The sequence below is a fragment of the Pocillopora verrucosa genome, chromosome 5 (assembly GCF_036669915.1).
Source record: "Pocillopora verrucosa isolate sample1 chromosome 5, ASM3666991v2, whole genome shotgun sequence".
In the NCBI taxonomy this organism is placed as follows: domain Eukaryota; kingdom Metazoa; phylum Cnidaria; class Anthozoa; order Scleractinia; family Pocilloporidae; genus Pocillopora; species Pocillopora verrucosa.
Genome location: NC_089316.1, coordinates 8128492 through 8138590, shown reverse-complemented (window position 1 = coordinate 8138590; position 10099 = coordinate 8128492). Strand labels below are relative to the sequence as shown.

Below are 10099 nucleotides of genomic sequence, written 5' to 3'. Positions count from 1 at the left end.
GGTGAAAATATCTTTAATTGCTGTCAATAAATTTTTCAAAGGAAAAAACAACCCAGAACATTCATTTCGTGACAGACTCGAAAGGCCGAGAACGATTTGAAATCGGACCCAAGCTCTTCGCGGGATTTTCAAAACAAAAATGGCGACCTCCTTTCAAGGTTGACCACATTGTTAGCGAAAAATGAGTAAACGGAAAGCACCTGAGCAGAATCCAAACAGTGATTTTTGTGATTTCCTTATCGGTGAGTCCTTCCTTTATTTGAAAATCAAAATAGTTTATATTTGTTTTTTTTCTCTTGGAAACAGTGCATACTGATTTTGGAGATCGGTATATTTGACTTAGCGCCTGCAGGCTAATTGACAAATATTGAAAACAAATATTCGGTTTCTTTTGAAGAGCTCGCAGAATACGAAAAGAACGTGTCAAGGCAGATACACAAACACAATGCATACCGGTGGGTATATGAAAAGTTATGATTATTTTTTTAATTTCTTTTTTTTAAAAGCTAGTTCTATGAAATGGTATTGATTTTTTTTGTAAATACTTTTGGAAGCTTTGCTCTAATGACATTCCATCATTATTCTTTTTTGCAGAGTGAAAATAAGCATCTAATACTGTTAATGCCTTGCGGTTTTGTACCATATAATCAATTCAATGTTGGGTAAAATTTCTGCGCAGCCCTGTACTACATTATGCATTCAATTCTTGGATAGAGAAAACAGTGACAAAAAACAATACATTGTTATTGGGAAAACATATCTGTTTTACAATAGTATGGGGCTGTGTGGAAATTTTACCCAATGTTGTACTATGGCAAACAAAATCTTTTATAACAGGGAAATTTAGTATTATCAACTGGGTTGATAATGTAAATTAGCCACCTTAAAGAGTTGTTTAGATGGCATTTCAAGTGTTAGCCCCTCTCCCACCAACACAGCACCACTGTTTCTTAGGAAACTTACCCACTTTATTCAAAATATTTTATATAAAAGTATATATTATCTGTTTATGTAGTGCTTGAGAGCCTCATTGATACTTCAATATTGTTATTTAATATACTAGTGAAGGACAGTATGTGCAAATTATCAAAATCAACCATGGATCACGCCAATGCAAAATAGTCCCAGTTGAACGTAGGACCTAGTGCCTCAATGTAGCTTGGTTGCTCTGTTGGAAATGGCACTCAAATGTTTTTTGGACATGGGTATAGGTTTGAATCCCATAAAAGCCTGAAAAATTATAAAGCATTTTTAACCCTTAAACCGCTTAGAGTGTCTAGTATCTAATTTCTCCTTACAATATCACACTTTAATCAAACAGTGAAGTCATGAGAATAGAGATAATGATCATCAACTAAAGAAGCTCTTGATTATTCAACCAATTCTCATTGTCAGCACCTTGGGAAATATATGGTGGATACTATCGAGAATTTGGATAATGATGTTAGGGGGTAAAGGGTTAAATAGTGGCTCAAGGCCTTACTTGAACCTCAATATTATTGAAATATTTTTGGTTTTCTCCAAAGTAGGTCAAATATTTGAAATAACCAATTAATGATATTTTATGTTTAATTTGATTTGTGTTGATATTTATATGTTAATGACCTATTTTTCTTCTATGGGAATGCCCTGAAGCTTTGATTTTATGATTGAGTGGTTATTTTTTCATGAGGAAATTTGAGTTGATAAGTTTGATGAAAGGTTGACATAGTTCTAGTGGGTGAAATTTTGAAACAGATTAGGTTGATGAAGAATACAATCTTACATTTTTACTCAACAGCCATTCTGAAGAGAAAATAAAACTGGCTCAGTTAGAAGAGAATGAAGACCAATCCTTTCAAAGTTCAAATACCTCTATCTCTTTATGCTTGATTATATGAAACACCGAGCTTCAATTTTGGTTTTCAGATTGGTTGTGAAATGGCTCATGAAAAGTTGTTGTCTCATCTCAGGGACACATTCAGGAAACCTTTATGGTTTGGGGGAGAGAGGCAACTAACTTTTGACTAACCCACATCTCCTTCCTTCCCCTCAACCCCCTCCCCCCTCCCTTCCTTAATTTTTTCACTTCTGTCAGCATCTATCTCTAAGTACCAATATCCTTTAATCCAGGAAAGCTGCATCAGTATTAGCAAAGCACCCAACTCGTATCAAAAATGGACAAGAAGCACGTCAATTGGTAAGCTACAGGTTTGCATTCATCAGTTTCTGAAAACCAAAAGTATGGAAAAGAATTAGTTCTAGAAAAGTCAGCTCTACTTTAAAGGTCTATATGCACCTGTTTTCAATTGATGACTGTTGTACCTAAGACATGGAATGCAGCTTGAATTAAAGACTTGTTGAGGAAAGACAGTGATCAGCTTAACAGAGCAAATTTGAATTGAGTTATTGAGGTAATTTAGGACTGGATTGGTTTTGCTTTACTTTGCTTGATCTGTAATTAACCAAGAAAATGTACTTATGCCACCTTCTCAACCAAACAGATGCAAAACTTATTATAAACAAGTGTCCACTTGGTAAATTGAATTTTTCTGTGCTCCAAGTTAGTAGCTTTTCTTGCTCTGAGTTTTCATCAGCTCATTTCAATATTGGTCTTTGCCCTTTTTTGGCTGTGATTTCTATGGTTTGGTTTTACTATTCGCAATCAATCTTTGTTCTATTATCAATGGTTACTGCACTAACTGTATTATCTATTAATTAAAGTTTGGAACTGGGATTAAATTTATTCTTACCATTATTTTATCAATGTACTTTTCTTAAACTTATGATGTGCCAGCCTGGGATTGGAGATAAAATTGGGAAGAAGATAGATGAGTTTATCAAAACAGGAAAGTTGGAAAAGCTTGAAAAGGTAATCATGATTAGGCACCATGCAACAATCTTTTTTTCTAAGTCTGTTTGTTCAAAGCTGGGTTTAGATAACCCATATTAGTGTGAAATCTGATTTGAGATCAGAAAGCTTAAAAAAAACAAATTCAGTACAATTCTTTTGTTTACAGTTTGATGATTGGATGTAGCATAACAAATAGAGAGAAATATTAAAAAAAAAACTTTTGAATAGAGGAATAACCAAACCAGGATTAAAACTTTAACCCTGGGTTAGCTAGGGGTTTCAATGGCATTCTTGGAAAGTGACTGCCAATGATGTAATAGATGGCTGTATGGAAAGATGAAACCCAAGTACAAGAGCCTGCTCTCATGCTAAGCAGACGGTGGTGACAATTGTCATTGCTGGCGCTAGCTTGCCTGTAACTGGCTTTTATTGAAACTGTTGGTTTGTGCTATCAGCCTTTGAACAACTGAGTCTAGGTTTTAAAAGTCCTATTCAACTTGTAATAAGTATTCATAATCATTACAGATTGACTCTAACACCCCCCCCCCCCCCCTCAACTTCAGCTTCTTATCAAGTATCCCCAACACATGAGCCAATTGGCCCATAGGGTGCCTGTACTTTCCCTGATTTTCATAGTGTGAAAGGACTAGGAGTATTGTGACTCTTCCCTGGATGGGATGCCTCTCCTCCTGCCTGCCCCCCTCTTGCTTCCTTGACAGTTCACTGGTACCATTAATATTCCAGGATGGAGAGAGGTGTAGTGACAGTCCAGAATTTAGTGTCTTACCCAATGATACAATATTGGAAAGCAGTGAAAAAGCAGGCAACCAAAAATCAGTGGGGGCCAGGCAAAGAAAAAATTAGCCAGACTACAACTCAACTAGGTTCCCCTCACTGAAAGTTTTCGCTTTTCCTTGCCCCACTTTTTGCCAACACCCTCTCTGACCCCCTCCCCCACCTCCCTAAACTGAGAGCCTGGAACAAGCAAACACGACACTATGACCTCAATCAGGGCTAGGACCCAGACCTTTTTATCTGTCTCTTGCCTATTGTATTTTTAAAGATTACTGTTGCTTTACGTGATTCTAAAATTTTTTCAGATAAGAGCAGATGACAGCACCAAAGCCATACAGGAGCTGACAAGAGTGTCTGGTATTGGGTGAGTGATTTTTACTTTAACATTTCTGGTTTGAGAGGTTAGATCAGTTTTAAACTGTAAGTTTGCTTTATGAAAAATGTAAATATCAGACTGAACCAATGTTTTATGTTTTAAATTATTTTGTATTTTGCTTAGGTGCACACCATGTAATAATTATTGATACTAACTGTTATTTTCAGGTCATGTAGTAAACTTTTAATTTGGTTCATGAAAGGGAACTTAAGAAAAATTGCATGCAGTGAAGGATAACGTTTTTCTTTTTTTTTTTTTTGGTATGCAGGCCTGCTGCTGCACGCAAGTTTGTAGAAGATGGAGTGGTATCACTAGAAGGTAGCCTAAGCTTACAAGTAAAGTGATAACCAACTGCTGCAGCCTACAGCAGGCTGACACTTTGTGCATGTTTCATAAAACTAATGCAAAAGACCAGCAAGGGCTTAATGCTTTATTCAAAAATTACATAGTTTAAGTCTTACATGTACTGCCATCACTGACAAGCAGGAATGGGAAAACTCCTGTATTAATAATGTAACTTTAACAATTTTTGTCAGGTTGCATTTGAAACTTTTTTTTTGAAACTGCGATACTTTGTGGTATACTGTTATATCATCCTGTTATTTTTTTTGTAGGTTTGAAAAAGGTTCAAGAACGTCTTAATCACCACCAAAAAATTAGACTCAAGTAAGTGACATGTAAACTGAAGTTAACACACAATAAACTAGTTAATAAACTAACATTTTTAAGTCCTTTACATTCAAGTCATGTAATGGTACTATGGTCACTCTTGCAATTAGACAATTTAGGAAAATTTATTTTCTCAGACATACCAAAGTTACTGTTAAATTAAATCTGAATGTACTTTCAGATATTTTAGCTAAACTTCCCTCCTTAATGACTATATAAGTACCACTTTTTTTATAGAATTTTCTTTTCCTATTTTGGTTTCTGAGGGTTTTTTATTTTAGAGCATAATTAGCTCCTTTTGGGCAATTTTTTAAAAACATGCGAGAAACATGCCTTCAGTGTTTATTTGATGGCAGAATGAATAAATGTGAAATTACTCTATTTTGAGTTGCAGCTTTCAGAAAGTCACTTCTTTTGAGGAGTTGCTACCTTTGAAAAGTTTTTGCAAACAGTTTTGCAAACAGTAATCACATTCTTTCACTAAGTTCAGTGGGTGTTTGCTTTAATTTGGAACTTTACAATGAGAATTCTCTCAATTTTTTAAATTAGATATCTCGAAGAATTTGAGAAGCGTATACCACGAGATGAGTTGCTGCAACTTCAGGTAAGTACATGTGGATGACAGATCTGGTAGAATGATTGAGCAAACCTGACTTTAGATCTTTCTTATCTCCTTAAAAGAACATGTCAGCTTAGACCTTGTAACTTTGAGCTAGTTTTAGAATAATGTGGTTTCTTCACTCTTAGTCTTATGACTATCTCCTCAAACTTTCAAAATTTTCAAATTTTCAAGCCAAAAACTGCATTTAATTTTCTCTATTGATTTTCTATCCTCTTCTTGTTTTTGTTTGCTTGTTTGTTTGTTTTTTAAGGTGTGTATCTTCTTTCCCACAAATGTGTCCCATATGTTGTAATTTGTCAAAACTTGTTTTGCCTCTCAGGAAATAATCTTGAAGAAAATAGAAAAGTATGACAAGAATGTTATCCTAACAGTTTGTGGAAGTTTTAGGAGAGGTAATTACATTAGGAAAAATTAAAGAAAATGTTATCAACTTCGCGCTAAAGGATCTCTTATTTCCTTAACTCCCATGAGTGACCAAGACAGAATTTCTCCTTACCATATCTGATACAATATCATGTGGACAAGTGATGAGAATAAAGAAAAATATAAATCATGGCATTACTGATTGATCCAATACTAAATTCTCCAAACTAACACGATGAGAATAATTTGGTAGACAGAAAGGAGAATTACTAATGAGATCTTGGAGTTAAAAGGTTAAAGGTGCTGAATATCAATGGTACATACCTTGAAACAGGTTTCTACTGAAATGGCTCATGCACTTTGTAAGCTTGGTCTACACGGGTTCAGCAGGAAAGAAGACACTCATGATAACCTAGTTGTGACCTTATGATAGATTGCATTCTCAATGAGTACCATGGAACCAAACCTAACGTGATCGTTGCCGCCTCAGAGAACCGATAAATTTTTGTATAACTAACTCAAAATGAAAACATGTTAACACGCGCGAATATGTGAATAACCAAGAATCAGTTGATTTTCGTTTTGCACCTAAATTGGTGACAGGGTTAGCAAGTTGCCCACTACAGCTGTCTTAGAATGAAGTGAAGCAAAATCAGTGCAATTTTATATGGTTTTTTTGGCCCTCAAATGAATTGGTGGTCTCATGACAAACCCATGCACTTGTCCTTCAACCGGAGCCACTAAGCCCTTCTATTTTCTAATTTGCAATTTCAGGTGCCTCTTCTAGTGGAGACATTGACGTATTAGTGACACACCCTTCGTTTGTGTCTACCGATACCGACTTTGACAAGGTGAGAGATTTGAGTAGTGAAGGGAGCGTCTCCTTCGTTGTTCGAAATATGAACGGTATTAACCTTGAATGTGACGCTGTAACCAAACTTTAGAATTTCGCAGTTGGATATCTTCGAAATGGTTCTTTGCTCTTTGATTCTGGATCAAACTGGAATTTTTTAATTCAATTTTTAGAAAGATCGGGTTGATCGGGTTCTTTGAAATTTGAACATGCTATCAATGTCAAAATTTCGTGTAAACTTTTTAAGAGCAGACATGAAAATTATGTGGTTTCTGGACCATACTCCTCCTTTTAACTCATAATTAATGCTAAGTTCGTATCGAACCTGGGCTAATGCGCCATCCACCCTCCCATCTCAAAGTTCCACTATAATTTTTTCCTTTGCAATAAGCTTCATTTCGTTTTTTTATATTATGAAATTAAAATATTTTTCAATTTCCAATTGCAGAAGGCTCTTCTGCGTGGTATCGTTGACACGCTGACTAAAGCGGGCTTTGTGACAGATTCAATATCCCTCGGTGATACTAAGTTTATGGTAAGGATTCCACTGCAGCAGTATTTGCAAATCTTATTGAACAAACCTCTAGAACAACAAAGGCTGTTAATGCTCCCTAAGCATTCCCAAGCAATCTCAAATAAATGATGAATTTTTGCTTAAGTCCATCCAAAACCCATCCGTACTTTTATCTGTTATTTCTTTCCCCTTAATTTTCCCATTTCTTTGTGTTTCATCACCTTTTATGATCACCTTTTCTCTCTTTTTCTGGCCGTTTCTTTGGTTGATAATACCTCGATGCTTTCGTGTCTTCGTCCCTTCGTGCCTTCGTGCTTTCGTACCTTCGTGCCTTCGTCTATTGGTGTCTCTTTGCGTTCTCCCATTCGTCTCTCCATCCGTTCGTTTCTTCGAGCCTTAAGGCCTTTTGTGCCTTTGTGGCTTGGTCATTTGCATCTTTGATCCTTTCGTATTTACTCTTCCTCAATTATATCCAACAACTTTATTTTCTTTGGTTGATTACCTGTTGTTCAAGCCATTTGATCAAAATGTGCACTTGCAGTGTGTAGCACGCACGCGGATAAACCTTTCGGCTGAAGAACTTACCTTGATAGATCATAAAAAGTGCAGTTGTCAGTGATGATTCATTACTTTGATAGGGGGTCTGTATCCTACCGAAATCAGAAAAATCATTACACAGAAGGATTGATATCAGGTACGGAAACGATTGTCTCGTGATTTAGAACTAGATTTTTATTAGCATAAACAAACTTATTCGTGCCAATTAAGATTTCCAAGCAGAAAACATCGAAATTTCCTAGGTCGTTTAGGAAAAAAGGTGAATTTCTGTTTCAGGATGAAGCCCTCTTGGCACCATTTAGAAAAACCAACGTTTAGTTTTTGTAAGTGCCAATCGTCCACAAGTTCATAATGTTGACAAGTTAACCTTTTAAGCCCAAAGGGTGACTAGTTTCTAATTTTTCCCAACAGTATCGCCCCTGAATCACACATTAAGGTCGTGAGAATAAAGGAAATGGTCACTAACTAAAGAACATCTTGATTATTTAACAAATTATCCTTGTCAGCACCTTTGGGAATGTTTAGAAAACAGTGTGGAAAATGAATACGTGAGTGAACTTCGAAGTAATGAACACTACTTATAATAAGCAGTAGTGAAAGTAAATACTGGAAAAACTCAGGCCTGTATGGGAGTTGAACCCATGACCTCTGCGATGCCGATGCAATGCTCTTCCGAGCTTACGAGCCAACTGGGAGCGGGCCATTTTGTTGGTTCATGATAAACCCGTGAAGATATGAATGAATTACTGCATATGTGAATTACTGAAAATCATATTTGTGATTTTCATTTATTCACCGTCAGTATGGAGGATACGCATACTGATGTTAAGGTGTCACGAAGGGTAACTGAACTACTTAATCTTTCAACTATTGCAGGTTAATCCCTAATGATCAGTACTTCTGTGGGATTTTGTACTTCACTGGCAGTGACGAATTGAACAGAAGAATGCGACACGAGGCATTAGAGAAAGGTTTTACTCTCAATGAATATTCTATAAGGTAAGTGTCTTATGATAACGTGCGAATAGATACGTGACGAAAGTATTTTCTGAAGCAGACAACAGAATGAAGCAGAGCACGTCGTCGACAAGTAACTAGGGACCTTAAGCAAACCACGACGGCGGCGGCAACGAGGACATAGAAAAACAAAAGATCTAATTGGCAGAACAATAGCTCAGCACGTGTGTTTTAAAACTTTGTACATTTCTCAGCCGTCCCATGCAAAACAACAACTTGAAATCAGCACAATTTGCGTCGTCTGCGAACCGAAACCGCGACGCCAAACTACTTTAAGTTCCATTTAGAACTCAACGCTTCTTTTATACGTTATGGTGAGGTTAAGGTGTGGCGTCGTATGAGACGGTAAACACATGCAACCATTTTTGAAATTCTAATTAAAGGCAGAAATTCATTTTTAATCGAAGACTTCCTTGGCGTTGCCGTCCTGACTGCTTAAGGTCCCTACTATCTTCATCACGACACTTTAGTCTTGCTTTTAACCACCTTGAAAAATCGCAATCTCGTATACAATATTGAAAGCATTTTTTTCTTCCATTTCAGGCCACTGGGAAGCACAGGTAAGGTTTTTTTGTATAGTGCTTTTATGAAAAGTAATGACAGAAATGCTCCTGGCAACTGTGTTCCACCATGATCGAGTGCCCGCCCGCGATGCAAAGCGGAACGCGGTTACCACGAGACTGGCGATCACCATAGATGTACTATCTATAAAATTGCTTTGGGCATTTGGTGTAGTTGAAATGCTGAAGCATGACGGTGACGCGGTTCGTGGCGGGCAGCATGCCCTGCTCCGAATGGAAATATTTGGGTTGAACTCTTCGCTCGAGTCATAGATCGAGACCTTACACTCTTACACAGTCCCTCTCCGCCTAGGAGTATGACTAAGTACCCGCCAACTGTACGGGAAACCTAGCGCGATTAGGAGCCTGCTTCTAGGCACAATGCTAAATGCTAAATGTATCGACATCTCTATGTACGTGAAGTCGTCGTGGACTTTACTGTGGCATCATTGAAATGACATCTATTACTCAGAGTTTGTCATTGCCGTTTAGGTGTACCGGGAGAACCGATTCCAGTCTCAAGTGAACAAGACATCTTTGAAATAATCGGCATGGATTACAAAGAACCGACTGAGAGGAATCTTTGAGGGAAATTGCGTCCCAAAAGTCATTGATAATTTTCTCTAAAGCCTTTGTTGTGTGCTTCTTGTACAATCCACGTTGAATAACTCTATTACGGACATTGCTCTCGCCTCGAGGTTCGATCGAGGTTGTCAGTAAGCTATTTAAGCTCTATCAAATAAACTATAACAGGGTTTGAGGACTGATGTTGGAAAAAGTGAGGCTGTACTTATAAATATACATTTATTTAGACGGTGCTACCTTTGTATTGATGGTCTCAATGTGGTAATGGCTTTTACGGCTAACGGTTAAAATTTGGGCCAATTTACGGCTAACGGTTTATATTTTCCCATTGCGGTCACCGGGAAAAAAATTTAC

At 37.1% G+C, this 10099-nt stretch overlaps 1 protein-coding gene across 1 annotated transcript; it reads left to right on the top strand.

Moving 5' to 3' along the window:
- Position 1: 1 nt before the first annotated feature.
- LOC131794642 (DNA polymerase beta) lies at positions 2-9977 on the top strand. The gene is made up of 15 exons (XM_059112174.2): positions 2-242; positions 398-455; positions 2113-2179; positions 2777-2851; positions 3934-3992; positions 4273-4322; positions 4619-4670; positions 5223-5277; positions 5615-5687; positions 6433-6509; positions 6960-7046; positions 7664-7719; positions 8460-8582; positions 9144-9160; positions 9653-9977. Exons 1-15 carry the CDS (start codon positions 182-184, stop codon positions 9745-9747), a joined length of 1005 nt encoding a protein of 334 aa, XP_058968157.2. The 5' UTR covers positions 2-181; the 3' UTR covers positions 9748-9977.
- The last annotated feature ends 122 nt before the right edge of the window (positions 9978-10099 follow it).